The sequence below is a fragment of the Hetaerina americana genome, unplaced genomic scaffold (assembly GCF_022747635.1).
Source record: "Hetaerina americana unplaced genomic scaffold, ioHetAmer1.1.p SCAF_3, whole genome shotgun sequence".
NCBI lineage: Eukaryota > Metazoa > Arthropoda > Insecta > Odonata > Calopterygidae > Hetaerina > Hetaerina americana.
In genome coordinates this window covers 35,472,602-35,494,462 of record NW_027286874.1, presented here as the reverse complement: position 1 = coordinate 35,494,462, position 21,861 = coordinate 35,472,602, and the positions used below count along the sequence as shown (strand labels likewise).

Sequence of the window (21,861 nt, the reverse complement as noted above, 5' to 3'; positions counted from 1 at the left end):
CGATGAAGCTCAACTTCTAAAAAAATATTTCAGTTTTTACTGAAATTTTTTGAAAAACTGTAAAAAATTTGAACAGTTTTCTGAATTGATAAAAATAATTGATGAATGCTGCTGTCAAAAACAGAAACATGTACCATAAAGTTCGATTAGATAATTAGGATAAAATCATTTAGATACTCATAATTCACCTAATGAAGTCAAAATTATAAAGATTTATTTAGGAATCTACTTTTTCAAAGTCACTCATACGATTAAAATTATAGTTTAATATTATCTATAAATTTTCATCTCATTATTTTTCGCACATGATTTCTTTTAAATAAATAATAATCAGAGCCAAATGGCAGAATACACAGAAATACCCCTACAAACGTTTTGGGTGAATAAATGATTATTATCTGTATTTTTGACATTGCATACTGAAATAAAAAAAATAGGAAGGATTAAATAATATTAAAGGTAATGACAGTAAATGAACTGTTCCGTTCAATAAGAGCCTTTGCCACGTCAAATCAGCCTACGCTCCGGCTTCAAAAGCTTTAAGCTCGACACGATAATTGGAAAGAAACTGGCGGCCAATCATCCCGCTTGATCAATAATCCCGTGACCCGCCGAGGATACGTCAAAATTTTTATTGGGGGATGCGTACTAGTAAAGTCTTTCTGACTACATGATGGAAGAAAATATGCACAAAAATCGTTATAATTTAGATATTTTACAAGTAAGATGATTCAAAATGAAAAATGCACATATTTATGTTTATATAGTTATAATGCATTTAATGCCTCTGCTTAATCAACTGTGAGAAATGTTGACCTTTTGTATATGCTTCTCCGTTGTTTAATACATCATTGGTCTTACTGAACTGTAGAATTATAACTAATATTTTATGATTATACCTCGAAAAACATTAGACAATCTTATAGTAAAAGCCAAGCAGTAGATGGAGACCGCACTAATAAATGGGCTCGAAATGTGTTTTCAAAATGTCTCCGATCTTAGAACCTTTAGCAAGTTTTCATGGTACTCAGAAAGCATGCATCAAAAATCTTCCGATTCTATCAGTTATATTTATAATTAACAATTTCCATATTTCCTGTCGGTATTTTTGCACAAAAAGGAATTCAATTTTCACTAATCTAAATTTTACAATTCGTATTATTCTATACTAAAGAAACACTCAAGCGAAATTTTTCTTTTCCAACATCCGAGCATGTGGTCTCGTAGTTTTCTGCAAACCATTTGCATAGGCTATGGAATTATGAATTTTTGTGGATTAATATAGCCTAATACTCGACTGTGACATATAAGTAAAGGTCCATCATTACCTAGTCAGTTAACTAGTTGGATAACGCACCCTCTGGAAACGGATCTTTCGCGCCAGTAAACAACACACTCTATATCCACAGAACGCGTAAAAGATACTCTTAACACGTTAACCGTTAGCAAAATTCGCCCCTATTAGATAATATTTTTCCTTTCTAAACATGCACTCAGATGCGTACCAGCCGAAATCGTAGCCGAAAAGAATCTCAAGACGAGAAATATTATGGTCTTATGAAAAGAAGAGCAGGTATGAAACAGTATTCGAACGTGATGAGTGAAAAATTTAAGCAAGGATAGGACAATATCAAAGAAACAGGTGAAAGAGAACAAGTTTCCTTTCTTAACATAATACCAAGATTTTCTTTGCAGTGGAAAACCTGAAAAGAAACAGGGTGAAATGTATGCATGGCATTTACATGAGCCGGTCAATTTAGAAATTAGAGTCCGTCTAGTAGAAACCCTAAGACATCTTATTAGAACAATTCTAATTTTTAATTTAACAAAACTGGTGTTTTCAGCTCGAGGATCAGATCACCACTGTGATGCCCCGCATCCCTCAGCCGTTGCAAGAGGCAGTTCAGCGACTCCTCGACAGGGATACCAGACTGAGGCCTACTGCACAACTCCTCTCGCTCATCAAGTACTTCAGGTAAAAATAGCAAAAAAATCTATGGACATATACCACCTACTTAAAATTAAATAATGAAATAAAGTGTCCATACCTTAGACTGGGAAATAAGGAATTGAAATCTATTCCACTCTCTTTGAAAATAGCCAAATTTATATTTAATGGTATTTATGACTCTCAAACATTCCATTAAGATGTGTAGTGTGTAGCAATTTAAATGTGATTTAAATAAATGAGCTCATCGATCAAAAAGTTAAAATCAAATCTGAATCCATATACTAATGTCAACCGTCGGACGCAGAAATTTGCAATTTTTTTCACTAAAAGTTAACCGTTACGTCAATAAGCACGGGATCGCTAATTTTGAGTTTCTCAAATTGATTGCCTTAATGCGGCTGAAAGCATAAAAGTGTAATCAATACAGTGTAGCCGTCCTTTTTTCATACGCCAAAGGATTTATTTATGGCAGAATACCAGACACGTCACTTTTATGAGAGCTAATGTATTGACTAATGAGTTACAAGGAATACATGTAGCAAACCCTTCATATAGGTGTGAATTTTCCCCTTGCATCGGCATTCTTTTGAAGGTAGCCATTTTTTGTCTCTGAGCAAAAATTTACACTTTCAGTTCAATATCAATGTATGGAATGCCATCAAAACCAATGGAGAATTATCTATTCATTGCTTTTATGCATTCTAACACCTCTAACTAAACAACTGATCGCTACTAAAATTGTTATTTAGAAAGAAGCAAAGTTAAAAACCTACTAGTACCTTTAAATTTTGACATTGATACATTCGACCAAATTAATTTTTATGTTCGTTAATTTATAATTTTAATAAAGTTTTTTCTAACCCACCCATAAAATACATCTTTAAGATATTTCAAAATATTAATTCTTAGTTCATATTCGTTTGAAGATATCTTAATTTTCCCAAGAGCAAGCAATTGATTTTATATTTAAAGTCCTGTTATTTTGTACTTCACGTTTTGCGCAGTCTGGCAATTTATTCGTCTTAAGAAGAGGCGCAGTTACCATATTCCTTTAAATACAGCCATAAAAATAAAAAGGCCTATTATTTATAATGTGACATCGAGTATGATAGTAACATTTCATTTAGAAACGACGACTTACTACTTGAGCCGATCTCCTGATTTCCCAACCGACCGAGCCGATTACATTACGGAGTCGACGACAAGCTCCATTTAATAAGTCCTCTTCCAAAATATTGAATATTGGAACGACTACGATAAATTCATCTGCTATTACATTCATTTGAAATTTTTTGAGATGCTTATATTGGCAGTCCGAAAATCACAGCAAAAGACAGCAGAAATATGAGCAGGGGAAGAACGGACAGCGTCACTTTTACGTTAGTTTGAGCGTAAGTGTACGAAAAAAATTACACTACTCTCCTATAGAATAAATTTTGCAGGGATTCTAAAATTGCTACCCAAAGAAGAAATGGTGATCATTATTATCTCATATGAGGTAATGTAGAAGCAAAGGGCAGGAAATGTCTCTGATTTTATTTCGTGAAAAAGATAATGACGCAAAAAAACTCGGAAGCGCGGCTGCGCATATTCATATCCCACATGCATCATTCGACACGACCATCGCACTGCATATTTTGCAAAAAAAAGACCCATTAAAAAACGGATTCCCTTTCGCAGACAGAAATCGATGGAACTGGGTCACAAATACTTGTGTTCCAAGAAAAAATCGTGATGTGATTGACGTTGGTAATAACTCGGGGCAAAAGATTCGTGGCCATTCCCCTGGTCTTCAGCCTGCATTCACATGCACTACTGCAAAGGATTCAACTACGAGGTACAAGCAACTTTTTTTATCGGACAATTCTCTATTCATTGGAATGACAAAATCTAATTCCACAATCACATTTAAGGACATCCAGATGGAATGAGGTTACTCCAGTTATTTCATCATTTACGTTCACTTCCATGTTGAAACTTAATACAATTCCTTTACTTCGTTTCTTCATTACCATCATATCCCAATGTATGGCAATCAGTCATGTATCAATAGGGGAAAAGTCATTGCAGGAAAAAAGTCATCATTTTACGTGTCTGTATAGATTACTAAGCTACGCCCGATTTCCTTATTTCAGTGACCCCGCCGTTCAAGCTCTTCAGTTTCTCGATGTCATCAACATGAAGGACCCCACACAGAAGTCCCATTTTTACAGAAATACGTTAAAGGATGTCCTACCTTATATCCCAAGGGTAAGTTTATCCTAATTATGATATCTCACTTCGGAAATGAATTGCTTAATTATTTAAACTCATGACTATTTTATTGTGTATACATTTTTTGAGTGTGCATAAAACCTTTCTTCCCGTTTCTAGGGAATACGAATACTTTCAACATTTAAGAATAAAATAAATATAACGGGGAAAGGGTTATGACGGGATTCTTCAACTTTTTTTCTCCGGAGCATCCATTTAAACTTGACTTAGTAGAAAGACTAATGTTTTGGGAGATATTTTAAGTTTAATTGAACTCATATAGTCTTTCGGTGGACGTTTTCCAGAAATAATAACTCAGAGCGTCTTCAATGAGAGAATATTTTTCATTGCAGAAACTATGGTTTCAACATGTGTGGCCTCATCTGCAACTGGAAATGAGGACTCAGGAAGTTCTCGCTGCTGTGCTGCAGCCGGTTCTTTACATTGTTAGAGAGTGCTCTGCGGAAGAGTATCAGTCCGTCATCTTACCAGCATTTCGGTGAGTGGTTTCTTATTATCGTTTCACTTAATTTCTGAGATACAATTGCTATACAGCTTGATTTGGTGCAAGGAAACGCGTAAAAACCCACGTCGGCGTTCGTTTCTCACGAGTTGGTGAGCAATACGTACTCACCCCCGCTAGGAAGGCAAAAGTTTTGATTAGTCCAGAGACAGAATTCAGTCCGACAACTACCAGCAGGAAAAATTGAAAACCTGAACGAACCAAAGTATTTTTTTCAATGGCATCCTTTGAGCTCTAAAATGAGTTCCAAGAATTTGTGGGACCCTAATCATCGAGAGGAAAACCTGAGTAATTCAAAATTCAAATGCTACGAAAGCTTATTTTCGAAAAATTAAGGTAGATTATCAATACGAAGTAGCTTAGTGATCAGTATATTCCCCTGCTGCCTGGAGGATCAAGGTTTTAATCTTGATGGTCCCTCTCCATACAGGCATCTCAGATAACCTGATAGTTACTTTTTATCTGTTTCAAGGCATTCTCACAAATCCGCAGCCTTTGGGAAATACACAACTGGCCCTCCTCTCTGCAATATAAAAATTTCTCTACCCTTATCCATGCAATCGACTTTTGGGTCGACGGCTGGTTTTAAAATGTCTCTAAAAATCGCCGCCGAGAAAAAGTGTGAGAATTCGAGACCAGGCTTCGCGTCCAATCGAAAGACAGGACTATTAGATGCCCTTACATTGTAGTATGAAGGCTTAGAAAATGCCTTTCATCTCTCCAAAATAATAAGCAACGAGAACTCTCTTTGTTATTCAAACTGCACTAATCTACATGGACTAGAAGGATTAACTTGTTGTTTCAAATACAGTTAATTAGCTATGATTGGGTAATAGTTTAGTCGGTTCGCGGCAGCATTTGTTACAACATCCATTAATTACCTGTTTTAATCACTATTGCGGTAAATTCCGGGACCTAGTTGGTAATAGTACGAGGAAAATCAAGCTCTTCCTTTAATTTTAAAGATGGAATTATTCCACGAATGGCGTCGCAGGGCGTTAACATGGATAAATCTATTTTAGAAAAGTTTTATAAAGTTTCCTTCCTTCAAATGAAAGCATCTACAACAATAGTAATAAGTTAATCCACAGAACGGGTGAATTCATAGAAATAATCGTAACTCGTAGAGTAACTCGAATTGAAAAAAATTCAGTTGCAATGTCATGAAGGAAACGGTATTATAGCACGTCGTAAACTCGAGCACTAGGAGATACAATGCCGCAGCATTTAACTGAAGTCTATTTTGATAGGCGAAGGCACAGCCTCCCTTGTGTTACTCCCTACCACGTGTTATCAGGGTGGAGGGACAGTCTACGCCTTTACCGGTTGCAGTTTCACAGGAAGAGCCAACACGAAAAATAGCTCGATTTGGGAGAAGTTGAGGGTGACCGGGATCAGAGGCCATACCCTCCGCCCATTGAAATACGAGCTCGTACTAAGCTCTTTACTTTGAGAGTAAACTGCCAGTCAAGGTAGGCTTTGATAGATCCAGTTCGAGCTAAGCCTAAATGCACTTCTAAGCCCCGCCTAAGATGATACTAAATAAATATTCCATTATACAACGTTACAATAAACCGCTTTCACATTAATATGCATACTACCTCCCTTCTTTCTTCCCAGCATGCCAATTCTTTTGCTACCTCTACCACACTAATCTGGCATTTTCCTCTCTTACCGACCTTCAACATTCCATTTCCACTCAATATGCCCTATATCCTTTTTTCTGCCATGTTTGCATATCTCCGAAAGACCTTATCTCCTTCCGTAAGATGTCTAAAAGCACTTTGAAAAGTATCAACATATTTGAAAACAATATCGACGAATGGAATTTCTCATACTTAAAACTAGCAAAAAAGACAAGAAAAAGACCAGCTTATAAAATTTGATAAAACCTTCAGAGGTTTCGAAGCGAAGCAGTTTGAGTGGAAAAACACGTTTTAATGCCGGCCACGAGGGCTCCCGGGAGGTAGATTTTGTCCCTTGAGGCCAAATAAAAATAGATGTGCTCCGTCCAATTCATCGACTTTTAAATATTTTTAGATAGCTCACTAGCATTAGTAACTTCATGGGAAAATATTTTTCTATACCTTAACAATCTCAAAGTCCTCGCAGGACGAAAAATAAGCCCTACATGTAAACCTATGGTATAAATTCTGAATTATTTGCATCGGATGCAGAACTCCCACAAAGAAGGCTCACTGATGCTGTACACATCTAGTATCAAGCCGTGAATGTTTCAAAATATACCTACAGTTGCTAGGCGTAACAGTGAATATTATTATATGATCCCCAGAGTAAATATTTACAGAAAGAGGAACTTTATGTTTTTGGTATTGAATCTGAAACACCGAAGCAATTTCATCTTTTATCCAGGAGTCTCTCTATACAGCCAACGATCTATTAAAATCAGCATCTCTCAATTCAACATCAATTACTTAATGAATTAGCTTTCTATATCAGTGTATTTTTGTGCAGTTAAATTAAATATATGTAGTATGAAATATATTTGTATAATACTGCATCATAACAAACATGAAACCAGTGAAAATAAAATTCTGCTCAAGTCCTCTCGAAAGCCTCTAGGCGAAATCTGTCGAATAAAATGGGTATCTCCTTGCGTTGGTTATATATAGGCAATCGCGGTTTCGCTGTCATGACAGATGGCATCTTCAGATTAAAGACATTGCAGCAGCAAACCCGACCAGATAATTGTTCTTAGAATTTTAGCGAAACCGTCGTTGGTATGAGATACCTGAATCATCTTCAGGTATGATTATATTTAGTCCCTTGTGGAAAGCATTTACAGCCATTTGCGAAGGTGGAAGATTTTCTAGTCGATCGATATTGCATTTGCAAAGGAAGTTCCAAAACTGAAAACGCATATGAACGATATTATGGCCGTGAAAGGAATACCTAATTTCTACAAGCAAAAACATTTTTACTCGAAGAAGAAAGTAAACCAATATGTGGTTATAGCAAGAGTTAATCGGTCGGTTCTCGACCATCTAAATTTTATCTTTTAGCAATTATAAAATATAAAGTGCATGAATAAATATATTTTTCCACATTGGAGACAGAAATATTATTTTCGAAAAAAAAGAATACGCAGAATATTTATTTATTGTATATTACAGTACAGAGGGTGCGGCGGCAACATAACTCCCTTTGATCAAACGCAAAACGCTTTCAAAAAAGAAGTTATGTCGCCGTACACTGCATTTAATGTTCCAGGTATACTCGACGATGAGATAGAAAGCGCATCAAGGAAAATGAAATCAAATAAGGCCTTGGGGGTAAAAAAACATTCCGGCAGAACTAGGTAACGGTTTTGGAAAATATAGGAGGAAGAGTTTTTATTTGCTGATTCGATGCGTCTACGTGGATGGAATCTGGCCGGAAGTCTTGGTGAGGTCAGTGTTAGTTCCGAAAAAGGTAATGGCTACATCATGTGAGGACTATGGAACGATAATATTTGATTTCCCACTCGGATAAAGTTGAACTAAGAATCATCAACAAATGGATAGAGAGTAGGGAAAATGATTACTTTGGAATGATTGGCTTGGGTTTAGGAAGAGCAGAGGCACGCGCTATGCCATTACAGTAATGAGATCACTGATCGAGAGGAATATACGATAGAATAAAATTAGGACGTATCCGCTTGTTTCATAGATTTTGACAAGGCGCTTGATAGAGTGAATTGGGGAACACTAATGAGTATAATGCACGAAATAGGAATAGATTGGAAAGACAGAAGGCTAATTCGCAATCTGTACATTTCTCAAACTGCGCAGGTGTGAGTGGTGAACGTAGAATCCGGATAGGCAGTGTTAGGAAGAGTTAGTAAGGCAGGGTTGTCCTCTATCACCGATGCTGTTGATCGTGTGTGCGGAGGAAATGATAACAGGGACGTGGGAAGAACAAGAGATAGGAATGAAAGGCGGCGGGGAGTTTGTAAAATCAGTAAGGTTTGCTGATGACCAAGTTCCAGTTTGGCAGTCAGCTAAGGCGTTGCAACCATCGCTGATAGGATTGGAATTTCAGTGCGAGAGATAAGAGATGAGAATTAATTTATATAAAACCAAGGTTATGCGATTTTACAGAAAGAGAAAGGCTAAACTTAATATGAAATTCGGAGGGCAAAACCAAAGAGGTGGAGCAGTATACGTACCTCGGAAGCGTTTTGGACCAAAATGGTCAAGTAAGAAGAAGAATTACAGTAGGCAACGAGGCTTTCACAAGGATGAGGAAGTTGATGACAGTGACGTTAAGTACGGATGTTAATAAAAGACTCGTCAAAACTTTGATATGAAGCGTAGCTATGTACAGCTCGGAAACATGGTCATTCAAGCAGGATAGTAGGCATAAATTGGAGGTTGTTGAAGTGTGGATGTGGAGAAGAATGGAGAAAGTAAAATTGACGGAAAAGAAAACAAATGAGGAATTACTGGGTATGGTGGGTGATGAGAGGGGATTTTTTGGAAGAAATCATAAAAAGACAGGAAAAATGGATGAAAAGCATAATGATCGGCAGTGGGATGTTGAAGAATGTTAGGCTAATGAGGAAAGGGCAGGAATAGGATAAGGGATGTTGGACTGGATGAAGGGAGGAAGAAAGTAAACAGAGACGAAGAGGGAGTAGGATTTTGGTTTATGTTTTGTTAGAAGAAAAAAAATATTTATTTGGAAGTTGTGTCCATACAAAACCTACCTTAACCAGTAGATTACCTTAAAAATATATATTTAATGTTTTACAAGAACGCTTTATTTAGAAGATATTCTTTTGAGTATCTGGAACTCAACAATTAGATGATACAGCTACCCCATAGTAAAACAAGTTCAATTTAACTTAAATGAGGCATCTTGCCATAGGAAAATTGAAGAAACGATATATTATAAATCAATTTCTTAGCTTAATTCGAAATGTATTTAATTATTAGCTGGTATCTTTAATCAGCATATAAGTAAAATTAAATTTTATCAGCCATTAAATTAAATCAATTTAGACTAAGGTAAAATTAAGTTTAAGTTTAGTTAAGTTAAAATGACAAATAATTTCAGCATAGTCACATTTACTATAATTAAACGAATGTATAGGACTAAAATATTTCCATAAAATAAGTAAATTGACTGGATCGATGTCTTTTGAAGAAAAAGTCCATTTTACTTCTAAAAGCCATTCCTAAATTCGAATAAACGCGGTCGAGAAGCAGGTTATGTCTATTTCTCTCTCTATAAATCTATATTTATATTCATAAAACATTCCCTTCTCCTATAGAAACGTATTTTCCACTCCGAAGACGATACAGGCGACGGTTACATTGCTAGAAAGTCTGCACGTGATCCTGGAGAAGACTCCACGAGATGAAATACGAACAGAAGTGTTGCCGATGCTATACAATGCCTTTGAAAGTTCTACGCTGCAGGTGCAGGTAAGGTTATGGAGAAATAATTGTGTAACCTATTCGCCGAATACTTCACATAAGAGTAAAATGAAAATTTATAATTACTTACTGACTTATGGTTAATGTTTTATCCAATGAAATACACTTGGGGCATGATAATATGCCGTGATTTAACTTCACTTGGAGTTTTTTATTATTACATATTCTTCATTTTCATAACTGCCACCACTAGTAAGAGTAGCTTAATGTAACATTGTCAAAACCCGTAATTAAATCCACAAATCTAAAAAATAAGACTTATCACAATATCACTAGTAAATTGATAAATTTAATTCACTGACATTACCTCATCATGAAATTCCAAGTGTACGTTCACAGAGGATATCAAAAGGATTGATCTTACAATAAGTTGAATAACTGAGGAAAAATTTCCAGTGATAATATCCTTTTAGACCATTAAACTACACTTTCTTATGATTTTATTTTCAATGCGTAAATTTATTTAATCGTGTGACGATTACCTCAAAACGTTGTGAATTAATATTTACATGAATATTTACACCACCCTTTTCGTGACAAATTGTCCTCATAAAGACGGAAACGACACTAATAGCCCCACTCAAATTCACGAAAATAACCCTATTATTTGCCCCCCCCCGGTAAATTGAGAGAGAGTACGCTCGTCCATTCCTTAAAATAAAATTCCGCTTCCTCTTCGAAAAGAGCGCCGCTCTCCTTGCCGTGACCAACGTGCACGAGTATTTGGACGAGACATCAATACGGCGAATGGTTCTTCCCAAGACGAAGCAAGTGTACGAGAGGAACTCTGGGGACCTCAGGATAGTGCTCAACGCTCTGAGCTGCGTGGAGAGGACCCTGGACCGCCTCGACCGATCCCTCATTATAGACGAAGTCCTACCAATGCTGTGGGACGTCCGACTTCAAGACCCCGAGGTGACACTGAGAGTCGTCAGTGAGTATTACACAAAATAATGGGCATATTGACTTCCCGCTTGGACTTCAAAAATAGTTCAGTTCGTCACAAGAAGCTTCTGTTGACTTCGTTGCTCGATATCAGAGAGTATTTCCAAGGGTAAAATTAAAACATTGAACGGTCAATAAAAATACTCTGGAGAGATGCATTTTTGGGAACTGGAAGTCAAGTCTGAGAGGAAATAAGGGTTACTATAGACGAGATGATGGGTGATGCATAGCTCGAGGGTTTTATTGGATTTACCGCTGGTGAAGTAGGGACATAGTTTACATTTTTGTCGGCAGATTATACATATATATATATATACACATATATTGCTGGATATTAAAAAGGGAATGGTTTGGGATGGGAGAGGATGGCTAAGTTCTAAGGGGAGGGAAGGAGTAATGATATTGGGACAAATTTTGTATCTGGTTCGATTGAAAGGGGCCGGTGGGGATTATGGGTAACTGAAGATTTGCATAGGGTAATGGTGATTTTCAGGATGCCCTAGAGATTGGTGGAACGTTTAAAAAGGACGGAGGGATTAAGGTTTATATATGTTAAACGTGGTTTTTTTCACTGGTCAGGATGGAGGAAAGGTCTTTTAGGAAAGATTTGAGAAACTACGTCTGGGGAATCTATGGTGCAGACTGAGAAGATGAGCGGGCTATTATATGTGGAGTTTTTAAGCGCACAAATATATCTGAGGATTTTTTATTCAGGTGACTCATTGCATACCCACGGTTTAAAATAAAATATCTAGATTAGAGATAAAATTATCAATTAAGCCGGAAATATTGCAAAATCGCTGACTGCAAACGGATAGTAAATAGTAAAGAGAACGAGGTGGGTGGCAGCTATTACACACCCTCATCTCCTCTGAATAATAACCTGCATTCCCTGCTTATCTGCACCAACTACTTCCCAGGCATTCAGTCTCCCAAATCTATCCTAAATACCTATTTAGCAAGAGTAAATTTCAAGAGGTGCACTTGAATGTAGACGTCGAAGTATTTTCCCACTCCAGGTTATATGCAGGTACATAAAGGGATGTCATACGACCATTATAATAAATAAAATACCTCAGCAACATATATACTACGCGTCCTTAATGGGCAGTGAGTGGTAAGGGTGAAGAGTAGAGGCATGAAAAAAATATATATACTACAGAATATTTGGCATGATGAACTTGGAAACTGATACTTTTAAAACAGTCTTTAAGCTGACGTGCTAATTAATAAAGCAACATTTCGTTGTGCGAGGTAAGTGGAATCAGTTGAGGGTTCATGCTCCAATGAATATTATTCTGCATGCTTCTCATTTCACGACTATCTACCGTAGGTCTAACAAAATGATTCCAAAGTTCTGCCATCATATCTTGACTTGCAAAACCCAAGCCCTTTCAGTTTCATCTACCCCACTACCGTCTTTCCGTTACCCCGAGACCCTCCTTATTCCGCCTTCTACATTTTAAAATACCATAATTCATCTTTCTTCTCATTCATTTTGTTTTTCACAGCTTTAATCGATAGTTATTCTCTCCAAGCGGTCATTCTATATGCAACTAGCATAAGGTTGCGTGATGACTTAATTATCTGCTTCTGAACCTTGTTGCTTGTTCGTCTGGGTAAAGTGCCTTCCATTTATGTTTTAATACCACGGCGTATGTTATTGCTTGCCCTTAATTATATATTTTTTGTTCATAATCAAATTTTCACATAATCTAATGTATAGGCCATATTGGTTGTTTCTTAATTGTTGTTAAAGAAATAACTAAATTTCCACGAGTTGGCGAGACAAGCCGAGAAGTGTGTTTGTAACAATGGTGGAGACTTCTACTTATTTATTTTTAAGAAACTTTAATAGTATGTTTGCTCGTATTTTTGCGATAAAATGCACATTAAATTGAGATTTCGATGAGTATACTAACATAATTAAATATTCAAACGAATTGACAGTCCTGATTACTTTTTACTCGTGTTTCAGATATTTATAGGATAATGCTGAGCGACAAGAAATATGGACTCTCAGTAAATCTGATGGCGACCAGAGTGATGCCTTCTTTAATCCCTCAAACTGTCAACCCCTCGTTAAATCTGGAACAGTTTACAATACTGCTCGAAGTTCTTCAAGAAATGTTAGACCACATAGATAGGTAAGTACACTTGCACAACCGTTATCTTGTACACCCCCAAATTTTCTGAAGAAAACACTTCTTTACTTCAGAACTGAACTAACACCGTAATGAAACTGATCACTGATGAATATTGCTGCATATGAGTCTTTCGAGTTCATGGTCAAACTGATATTTGCGTAGGGAAGACATAAATGGGATTGTGGATGCATGGTTGGTGACCTGACACCCCCCGCCTCACGCCGTTGCGGCGGCTTGTGGGGTATAGTGTAGAGATCACTTAAATAAAAAAATTGGATTAAATCCATTTGAGCAATGTCGTTTTCCTCTCACATCAAAAATATCTTCAGCTGCAATTTGCAACATTCAACCTAACTATAGCAAATGAACACCCCTTAAAGTTGAAAATTAATCATAGAATTGTAAAAGTAATTCTTTCTTCAGATTAGAATGATAATTTTCTGGTTATTAACTGGAGTTCCCACTGGATAGCCTCGGCCTGAGTTTCAAATTATTTTCTTCAATTTAAGACCGAGCAAAAGTTAAAAATAAAAACTGAACCACCGATGAACGCTGAAGTGATGGAACTTCATTGAGACTCTCGTCGAAGACCCAAATATTGATTAAAACTATAAACCACGCACGATTCTTGAGTGGTAGATTTTTCACTGTGTATCTAATTATAATTTTTTTCCTTGGGTGTGGAATTATTTTGATTCAATTTCTCAGTAATTTAACGTTCAACATGAGCTTTCAGGTACCTTGTATCGAGGATGAAACAGGACATCAATCTTTACGCATCATCACACTCTATAGCTAATTTTCCATCACTATTCCCTCCATGACCCCGTGATCAAATTCCCGGGAAACATCTCCTCTTGGCTAATGAACAGCAGCAATTTTTGGCTCCTTTATTTACGACCTTTTACGGCTTTTAATGTCAGCTTATAAATCTTACTTTCATTAGCTATAAGAGCGGTGTTGGGGAAATGACATTGTGTTTGGTATTACTTTGTTAAACCACAGACATTCGAAACAAATTTTAATGTTATCCCTCTCCACGATAACTTACAGGAACCAACGAAATAAGCTTAAGCTGGATAACCTTTCGTTACCCAGCCCAGAGCGGCATCGCCCCTTGCGCCACCAGTATTCTTCGGACAATATGCACGCACCGCCTTTTAACATACCAAACCTGCGCATTGAGCAGAGGAAGACTTCGAGTGCAGAGGATATGATGGCAAGGAAAAATTCTGCAGGTTTGTTGGGTAAATTACAATTTTATAACTACTGTGGATGTAATCGTGATCATCGGTGTGAACACCATCAATCTAAACCCTACGCACTGCACACCCTAGACCCTAAATTTTTTTAATGTTTCTCTTTCTCTATCTCTCATCTCCGTTCTCTAACGATTGATTTCTTTTGACGGATTCCGTAGAAATTAGGAAATTGTGTATCTTTTTAGCCGCGGCTTTACGCGGTGGCCTACCTAGAAGCCGCTGACCCCCTCGCCATAACTGTTTCAGATTCGGGCATCCTGGGAGGCTGGTGGTTCGGCGGTAATTCGCCGGATAGTAACTTTCTGCGCGTGCACAATGCCTTTCCCACCCGAAGACTGTCTGACAACGCCCTCATGATGCCCCCCAAGATACGCATCGCGCCGTCTTGCGCCTCCTCCCCGGGGGGGACCCCGGTGGGTTCCGGACTCCCCATCAGGCGACACTCCAGCATCGGGCCACAGGAAAGGCGCGGATCGACAATCAATTTATCGCCTCCAACTGTAAGTACACGCAGACGCGTGCTAGAATATACTCTCGGATCCACTATAATGCTTTCATTCAAACTCAATTAATTTCTAGGCTCAAGGAACAAAAACTCAAACCGTTGACATCACTGCCAAAATTAATACATGCCTACTTAACTATGCTCGTATGCCATAACTCTGTAAAAAAACTTAAATTGCTACTGTTAACTTTCACTTTCATTAGAATTGAGGCCGAAAAACATGAAATGCCTCGATTATGTTAACAATATTAAAATGTAATTATTTATATATGTAATGTGTTGAGAAAAAACAATAATTTTTTATTAATTCCATTTACTTATCGATAGAAAGTGTATAGGCAAAATGTCAGTGTTTCCTAAATATTGGCTCATTGCTCTAAATTGTTCGTTTTTATAGCGTATGCGTTGTGCTTCTTATTTTGAGCTGCTGATGCTTAAGACTTGCTGTGCTTAACATTAGTGTGCAAATTATTTGAAAGATAATAATTCTAAATTGACAAGCTAAAGAATCAATGCTTAAAATGTGAAAATACATTCCACCTATTTTCTCTCACAAAACAATATGATTTCTTATTATGGAAATGAGACCATCATGCAACAATTTTTTGGAAATTATAATCCTATAATTACAATTTTACTGTTTTCATGAATTGAGTGATTAATTGGTGAGCTATCAGCATTGTTGAACATAAAACTACAGTAATTCTCATAAGTCAGAAAATTAAATAATGCACCACATATATATATATATATATATATATATATATATATATATATATATATACATATACACACATATATATATATATATATATATATATATATATATATATATACATATACACACATATATATATATATATATATATATATATATATATATATATATATATATATATATATTCTATATTGTTGCCATAGATATGTGTATTGAGGCCGGAATACAAAATAAATATAAGCCAAAATGAAATAATCGGTAATTGGTACTTGCATTTTGCATATATTTCATACAGCTTAATTTGATATAATATTAGCAAATGAATTGAACATGTGAAACTTTGAGTAACATAGTTTCTAAATCTCGGAGTTTGGTCTTATCAGGAAATACATTTTCTTCTTCTTGATCAAATAATTTGAAAACACCAATAATTGATCTCACCATTCAGTTAATCCTCTTTGAAAAGTAAATAATATCCGTTTTATCAATTCCCATTGATTCCTACAATACGGATTCTAATTTGCATGAAATCAGAAAAATCGCAAAATTGTATCCTAATAATATCGAAAAGAATCAATTTTTCTGTAATCCCTCATCCACGTGGTTTTCTCCACCGGATAAATACCATTTGCACCATGGTACATGTGGTTAAAAAGAATAAACTCTTGAAAATTTTACACCGCAACCATGACTACTCCGTCCACATTATTTCCACCCTGCAGGTTTGCCCGAGAGTCATTTCAAAATCGAAGATGAAACCAAAGAATTCGCAATAATTTTCAAAAGATATAATTTTCACTAAGGGTGCTTTCACAAATTACACTGCTAAAAAGGATTTGTAAGACTATTAAAAAATTCTTTTAAATTCAGCCCAAATCAAGATTGACCTCCTGCTAAGTTCATGTTGTCGTATTATCCATTTCCACTTCAGTAACTAGTCTGGCGGCAATCCGACTTCCCTCCGTAAAAAGGTTACAACTACAGAGAAGAATTTCCAGGTGGCCTTGCCGAAAAATGTCATTACCGCATGTTAATTATAATGATTCCCAGCTTCGGATTATATTTTCCACGCTTTATTATATGAGTTCACATAAGTGTATTAAAATGGATTAGATTTTTCAGAAAACAAAAAAAAAACTTGATAACTAAAAAAATATAATAGCAAATAACTAAAAATCATATACAGGGTTCGTCCGGAAAATAAGTCTACTGCTTTATTCCCACCGCTCCAGGCGCGCCCAGCACCGCTCTGACGGGCTGCAATTGGAGGGGGGTATGTTGGCAAGCGACGCTGAAAAAGGCAGTCGGCTCTGAGCTGTGGTGTAGTGAGGAGCTCTGTTAACGCGAACCTCCACGCTCGACCCACGTCACGGAACGCGATGCCGAAGTTTTTGGAGCAGAGTTATTCCATCAAATTTGCGGTAAAGCTTGGGAAATCGTCTACCGAAACTGTCGGTATGATTAACCAGGCTTACCAGCCATGTGCAGAAACATGATATTTCGGTGGCACAAGATGTTCGTGGAGGGCAGAGAAGAGGTCGACGACGAACCACAGCCTGGACGCCCATCAACGACACTCACCGACGAAAATGTGCGAAAAGTTCGCGATGTACTGAAATCTGATTGTCGTCTTAGTGTTCGGATGATAGCAGAGCAGTGTAATGTGCCAAAAACAATAGTGCACGAGATTATTAGGCACCAATTACAGATGCGAAAAATTTGTGCAAAGTTGGTGCCGAAAGTGCTCAGTGATGATCAAAGACTCAATCGTTTGGAAATCGCGACACAACTTGCGGATCACTGCAAAAATGATCCACATTTTTTAGAGAACGTTGTTTTGGGTGACGAGACGTGGATCTTTGAGTACGACCCGGAGTCGAAGAGACAAAGTGCGGAATGGCACATCCCATCATCACCCCGTCAAAAGAAAGCTCGCATGAGCAAATCTCGGATCAAGGCGATGCTCATTGTCTTTTTTGACAAAAGGGGAGTCGTCCACTACGAATTTGTACCTGAACGACAAACTGTAAATGCTGCATTTTACGTCCAAGTGCTCGACAGGCTTCGAAAACGAGTCGCCCGCGTCCGGCCAGCGATCAAAAACATCTGGCGGCTGCATCACGACAATCCGCCGTCTCACACCGCGCTTGTCGTGTCGGACTTCTTGGCCAAGCACGGCGTGGCAACGCTGCCGCACCCGCCCTACAGCCCGGACTTGGCACCACCGGACTTATTTCTGTTCCCGAAGATAAAGAGGAGTTTGAAAGGAACGCGATACGGGACTTTGGACGCCGTCAAAGAGGCCGTGACGACGTGTCTTCGAGAGGTTCCCGATGATGCCTTCGCGGGAGCGTTCCAGGAATGGGAACGCCGCTGGAACAAGTGCATCGACTCACAAGGGTCCTATTTTGAGGAATATTAGCTTAAGATATGTAAAAGTGTAATAAATTTTTTTTCCTGAGCTCAGTACACTTATTTTCCGAACGAACCCTGTATGTATATACAACATTCGCCCTTGGCCTTTGTGCTGATCCTACTATGATGTGTTATTCACTGACTTTAAATAAGCTCAATCAATGAAAGAGAGTAAATATTAATAATATCATTTTCTGCTGCGTATTAGATAGGAGTTATGTAGGCACAATAAAAAATGTATTTCAGGGAAAAAACTTCACATTGGGCTAGTATCGTTTGTTGCGCCCCCCCTATTTCCTGGGCACTTTTATCAACTTCATTCAGGATATCACTTTTAGAGCCGTCGCTACTCGTGTTACTCGCCTTTCAATTAAGTTCGGATTCTTTCAATAAATCGAACAGAACTACCTCAGAGTCAACGAAAACATAGGTCTCGCTTTTTCATTCCGTAATACTTCCAGCAGTGTGAAAACACATCCTCCTAATGGCGGTTTTCACAATTTACTCCTTGAAAGAACCTAAGTTTTTTCATGAGCAGACCACTGCAGTGTATGCTCTGTTCTAAAATAACTTTCAAATGCGCAGGCCTAGGGTTACAATAGATACCAATACAAGTATCACCAATCAGGCATATCTTTCCCAAAGACAAAGTTTATTATTCCACTGCCCCAAGGTACTACTAGGCGAATTGTATGTTTAAGTACCTACAGCTATACATTTGCACACCCTTATGTACCTATCAGAAAATGCGGTGATCTGGGGAAGGGTTAAAAGGATGGAATTAAACTTTTTGCTGGTTTCATGCTCTTGTACATCCAATATAGATGTGCATCCAAAATGTGTATCCAAAACAGATATTAGTATTAGCATCCGCAAGATCATTAGTTAGAAAACGAAACGCAAAGAAAAGTCGTAAAACTTTCAGGACCGAAAATATTTTGCATGTAACGATTCCAAAAAGATGAGTTTCACGCATGCAGAAATTGAACAATCTATTAATTTTTCCTCTAGATCATTGACCTACTTTCATTTGGCGGAAGCGTGATGTAACTAAGGGTGCGATCATGGGTTTTGTGTCATGCGTTATCACCATCCATACGCTTAACGATTTTTTTTCGGTAAAAATGATTACATCAGCGACCCAACTACAATAATTTGTGCCAACGCCAAGATCACGCCATCCTTTCATAGCGAGAAATTAGAAGACAAATTATATAATTTTCGTAACCAATCGCTCGTTCTTCACAAAGAGCCATGGTCACGAACTCAGTCTTATTTGATTATATACGTTATCACCTTTACTTTTAAGCCTTATTCAATCTTTTATTCTACGTTTCTATCCCTTCCCCTCTCTCTCTCTTTCCTTTCCTCTTTCCCTCCCTCTTACCATATCCCTTTCTCTCTATTTTCCCCTCCATATGCGATTGATGGCGATCAATTTGATCTCAGGTTCATAAACGTAAAAACGTCAGTAATTGATAGCTGTTACATTTACGACAGTGAAGTTAACGCTAGTTTCAACGTTGAAGCCAATGATTTTGGCGCGAATTTCTTCGAACGTCACCACTGACTCTTCTTACCCTCTGCTGAAGTACTGATACAGGGTGCTTTCCAAAAGTAATGGAATAAAATTTTCCGCGCCGCGCCTATTGGTCGGAGTGCGTACGAAACACTAGGAGTAGGTTAGGGGGACACTAAGCTTTTCCGCAAAACCGGTCTCAGTCCTCTCCAAGCTGTGGAAGCGGCAGTTGCTGTAAACCTTGGCGCACCGACCATGTCACGGAAGACCAACCGAGCGAAAATTTCAAGTAAACTCTTGCAACGTATTGGAAATTGACCTGATTATTTGGACGTCATCACTGGTGATACAACCTGGGTTTTTTAATACTACCCAGAAACCAAACATTAGTGGCACACCGACCAGTCCCCTAAGCCCAAAAAGGCAAGAATGAGCAAATTAAAATTGAAAACAACGCCCATTGTCGTTTTCGACAGTAAAGGAGTGGTCCATAAGGAATTTGTTCCTCAAGGACAGACAGTAAACACCACCTTCTCCATGGATGTCCTGAAAATACTGCGAAAAAGGGTCTTCAGGACGAGGCAAGACATATCCGCTACCTGGCAACTCTGCCACGACAACGCGCCTTGCCACAACGCGCTACGAGTCCGCGAGTTCCTGGCCAAACACCAGGTGCCAACGCTGTTCCACCCCTCTATAGACCTGACGTCACCCCAGCAGACTTCCTTTTTTTCCTTCAGCTTAAGGCAGCTCTGAAAGAAATCCGTTTTTCGTCCATAGAAGAGATAAAATCAGCTGTGACGAAGACCTTGCGAGAGGTCCCCGAAGACGCCTTCCAGGGTGCGTACCGGTTATGATAGAGTCGCTGGAAAAACTCAGTAGAGGCTCAAGGACAGTATTTGAAAAATTTGAAGTGTTTGCGCAAGTCTGTTCAATAAATTACTTTTTAAAAATTCCATTCCTTTTGGAACGCCCCCTGTATATCCCTGCTCCGTGGTGAGATACCATCACATACATTCTTCAGGGTGCGCATAACATAACCCTTCCTATTTAGCGACTAAGGTATCAACTGTTTCAGAATGTCGACAAATATAATTTTTTGTCGCGGTCCTATGCTACTTTCGCGCAATTTATTTAGATGAAAATATAATTTTTTTATACAACAGTTTACTGAGGCACATTAGCGGATGACTCTGCCAAAATTTACTGCTGCGGCATCTCCCGCAATTTCTTGGAATAATTTTTCTAATTAATGGAACCAAAACGCTGGGGATAAATTTAATGCACCCATTAAATAATAAATTTTACACATAATTTAATTCTATATGAAGATCAAGCAATTGAAAATAGATGGAAGAAAGATAACGAGGAGAAGAATCGATAGCTGAAATCTCAGAAAAAGTTTAATGAAAGTCAAGAGCGAGAGGGGCGTAAACCACCGGGCGCCAGATATACGAGGTCTGTTCAAAAAGTATCACGACTTTGTGTTTTTAAAAAATTGTTTATTTCTTCATGAATACCCATTTTGTCCCATTCAAAGTAATCCCCATTAGATATTACACACTTGTGCCAACGTTTTTTCCAATCCTCGAAGCACTTCAAAAAATCATTTATTGTGATCTTGTTCAGCTCCTCCTTCAATGCAGTCCGAATCTCGTCAATCGTAGCGTAGCGTTATCCTTTCATGGACCTATTCATTTTCGGGAATAAGAAAAAGTCACTGAGGGCCAGATCTGGGGAGTGTGGTGGCTGCGGTATCGTTAGTAAGTTGTTTTTGGCCAAACATTCGCGCAAAAAAACAACGATGTGTGAGCCGGGGCGTTGTCATGGTGCCAAAGCCAATTTTTGTTCTTCCACAAATCCGGGCGTCTGTGGCGGATTGCTTCGCGCAAATTGCGCATGACTTACAGGTCATATTCTTTATTTACCGTTCTACCTTGGGGCAAGAACTCATGATGCAACACGCCCCTGCAAACGAAGAAAACTGTAAACAAAACTTTCACATTCAACTGAACTTAGCGCGCTTTTTTCGGTCTTGGCTCGTGCTGCAGCTTCTATTGGGATGATTGAGCTTTAGTTTCCACGTCATAACCATGAACCCATTATTCGTTACCAATTAGGACTCTCTGGACCAAATTTGGGTCGTCGCGGGCAGAGTCCAACACCTCATTAGCCATGTTAA

At 38.0% G+C, this 21,861-nt stretch overlaps 1 protein-coding gene across 1 annotated transcript in view; it reads left to right on the top strand.

Moving 5' to 3' along the window:
• The window catches only part of bma (SCY1-like protein bma), a 118,124-nt gene that overhangs the window by 82,744 nt on the left and 13,519 nt on the right, over positions 1-21,861 (top strand). The window contains exons 6-13 of the mRNA XM_071588122.1: positions 1,845-1,975; positions 4,087-4,201; positions 4,558-4,703; positions 10,003-10,156; positions 10,853-11,102; positions 13,092-13,260; positions 14,314-14,498; positions 14,769-15,022. Of these exons, the coding sequence (XP_071444223.1) occupies positions 1,845-1,975; positions 4,087-4,201; positions 4,558-4,703; positions 10,003-10,156; positions 10,853-11,102; positions 13,092-13,260; positions 14,314-14,498; positions 14,769-15,022 (1,404 nt within the window). The remainder of the gene's footprint in view (positions 1-1,844; positions 1,976-4,086; positions 4,202-4,557; positions 4,704-10,002; positions 10,157-10,852; positions 11,103-13,091; positions 13,261-14,313; positions 14,499-14,768; positions 15,023-21,861) is intronic.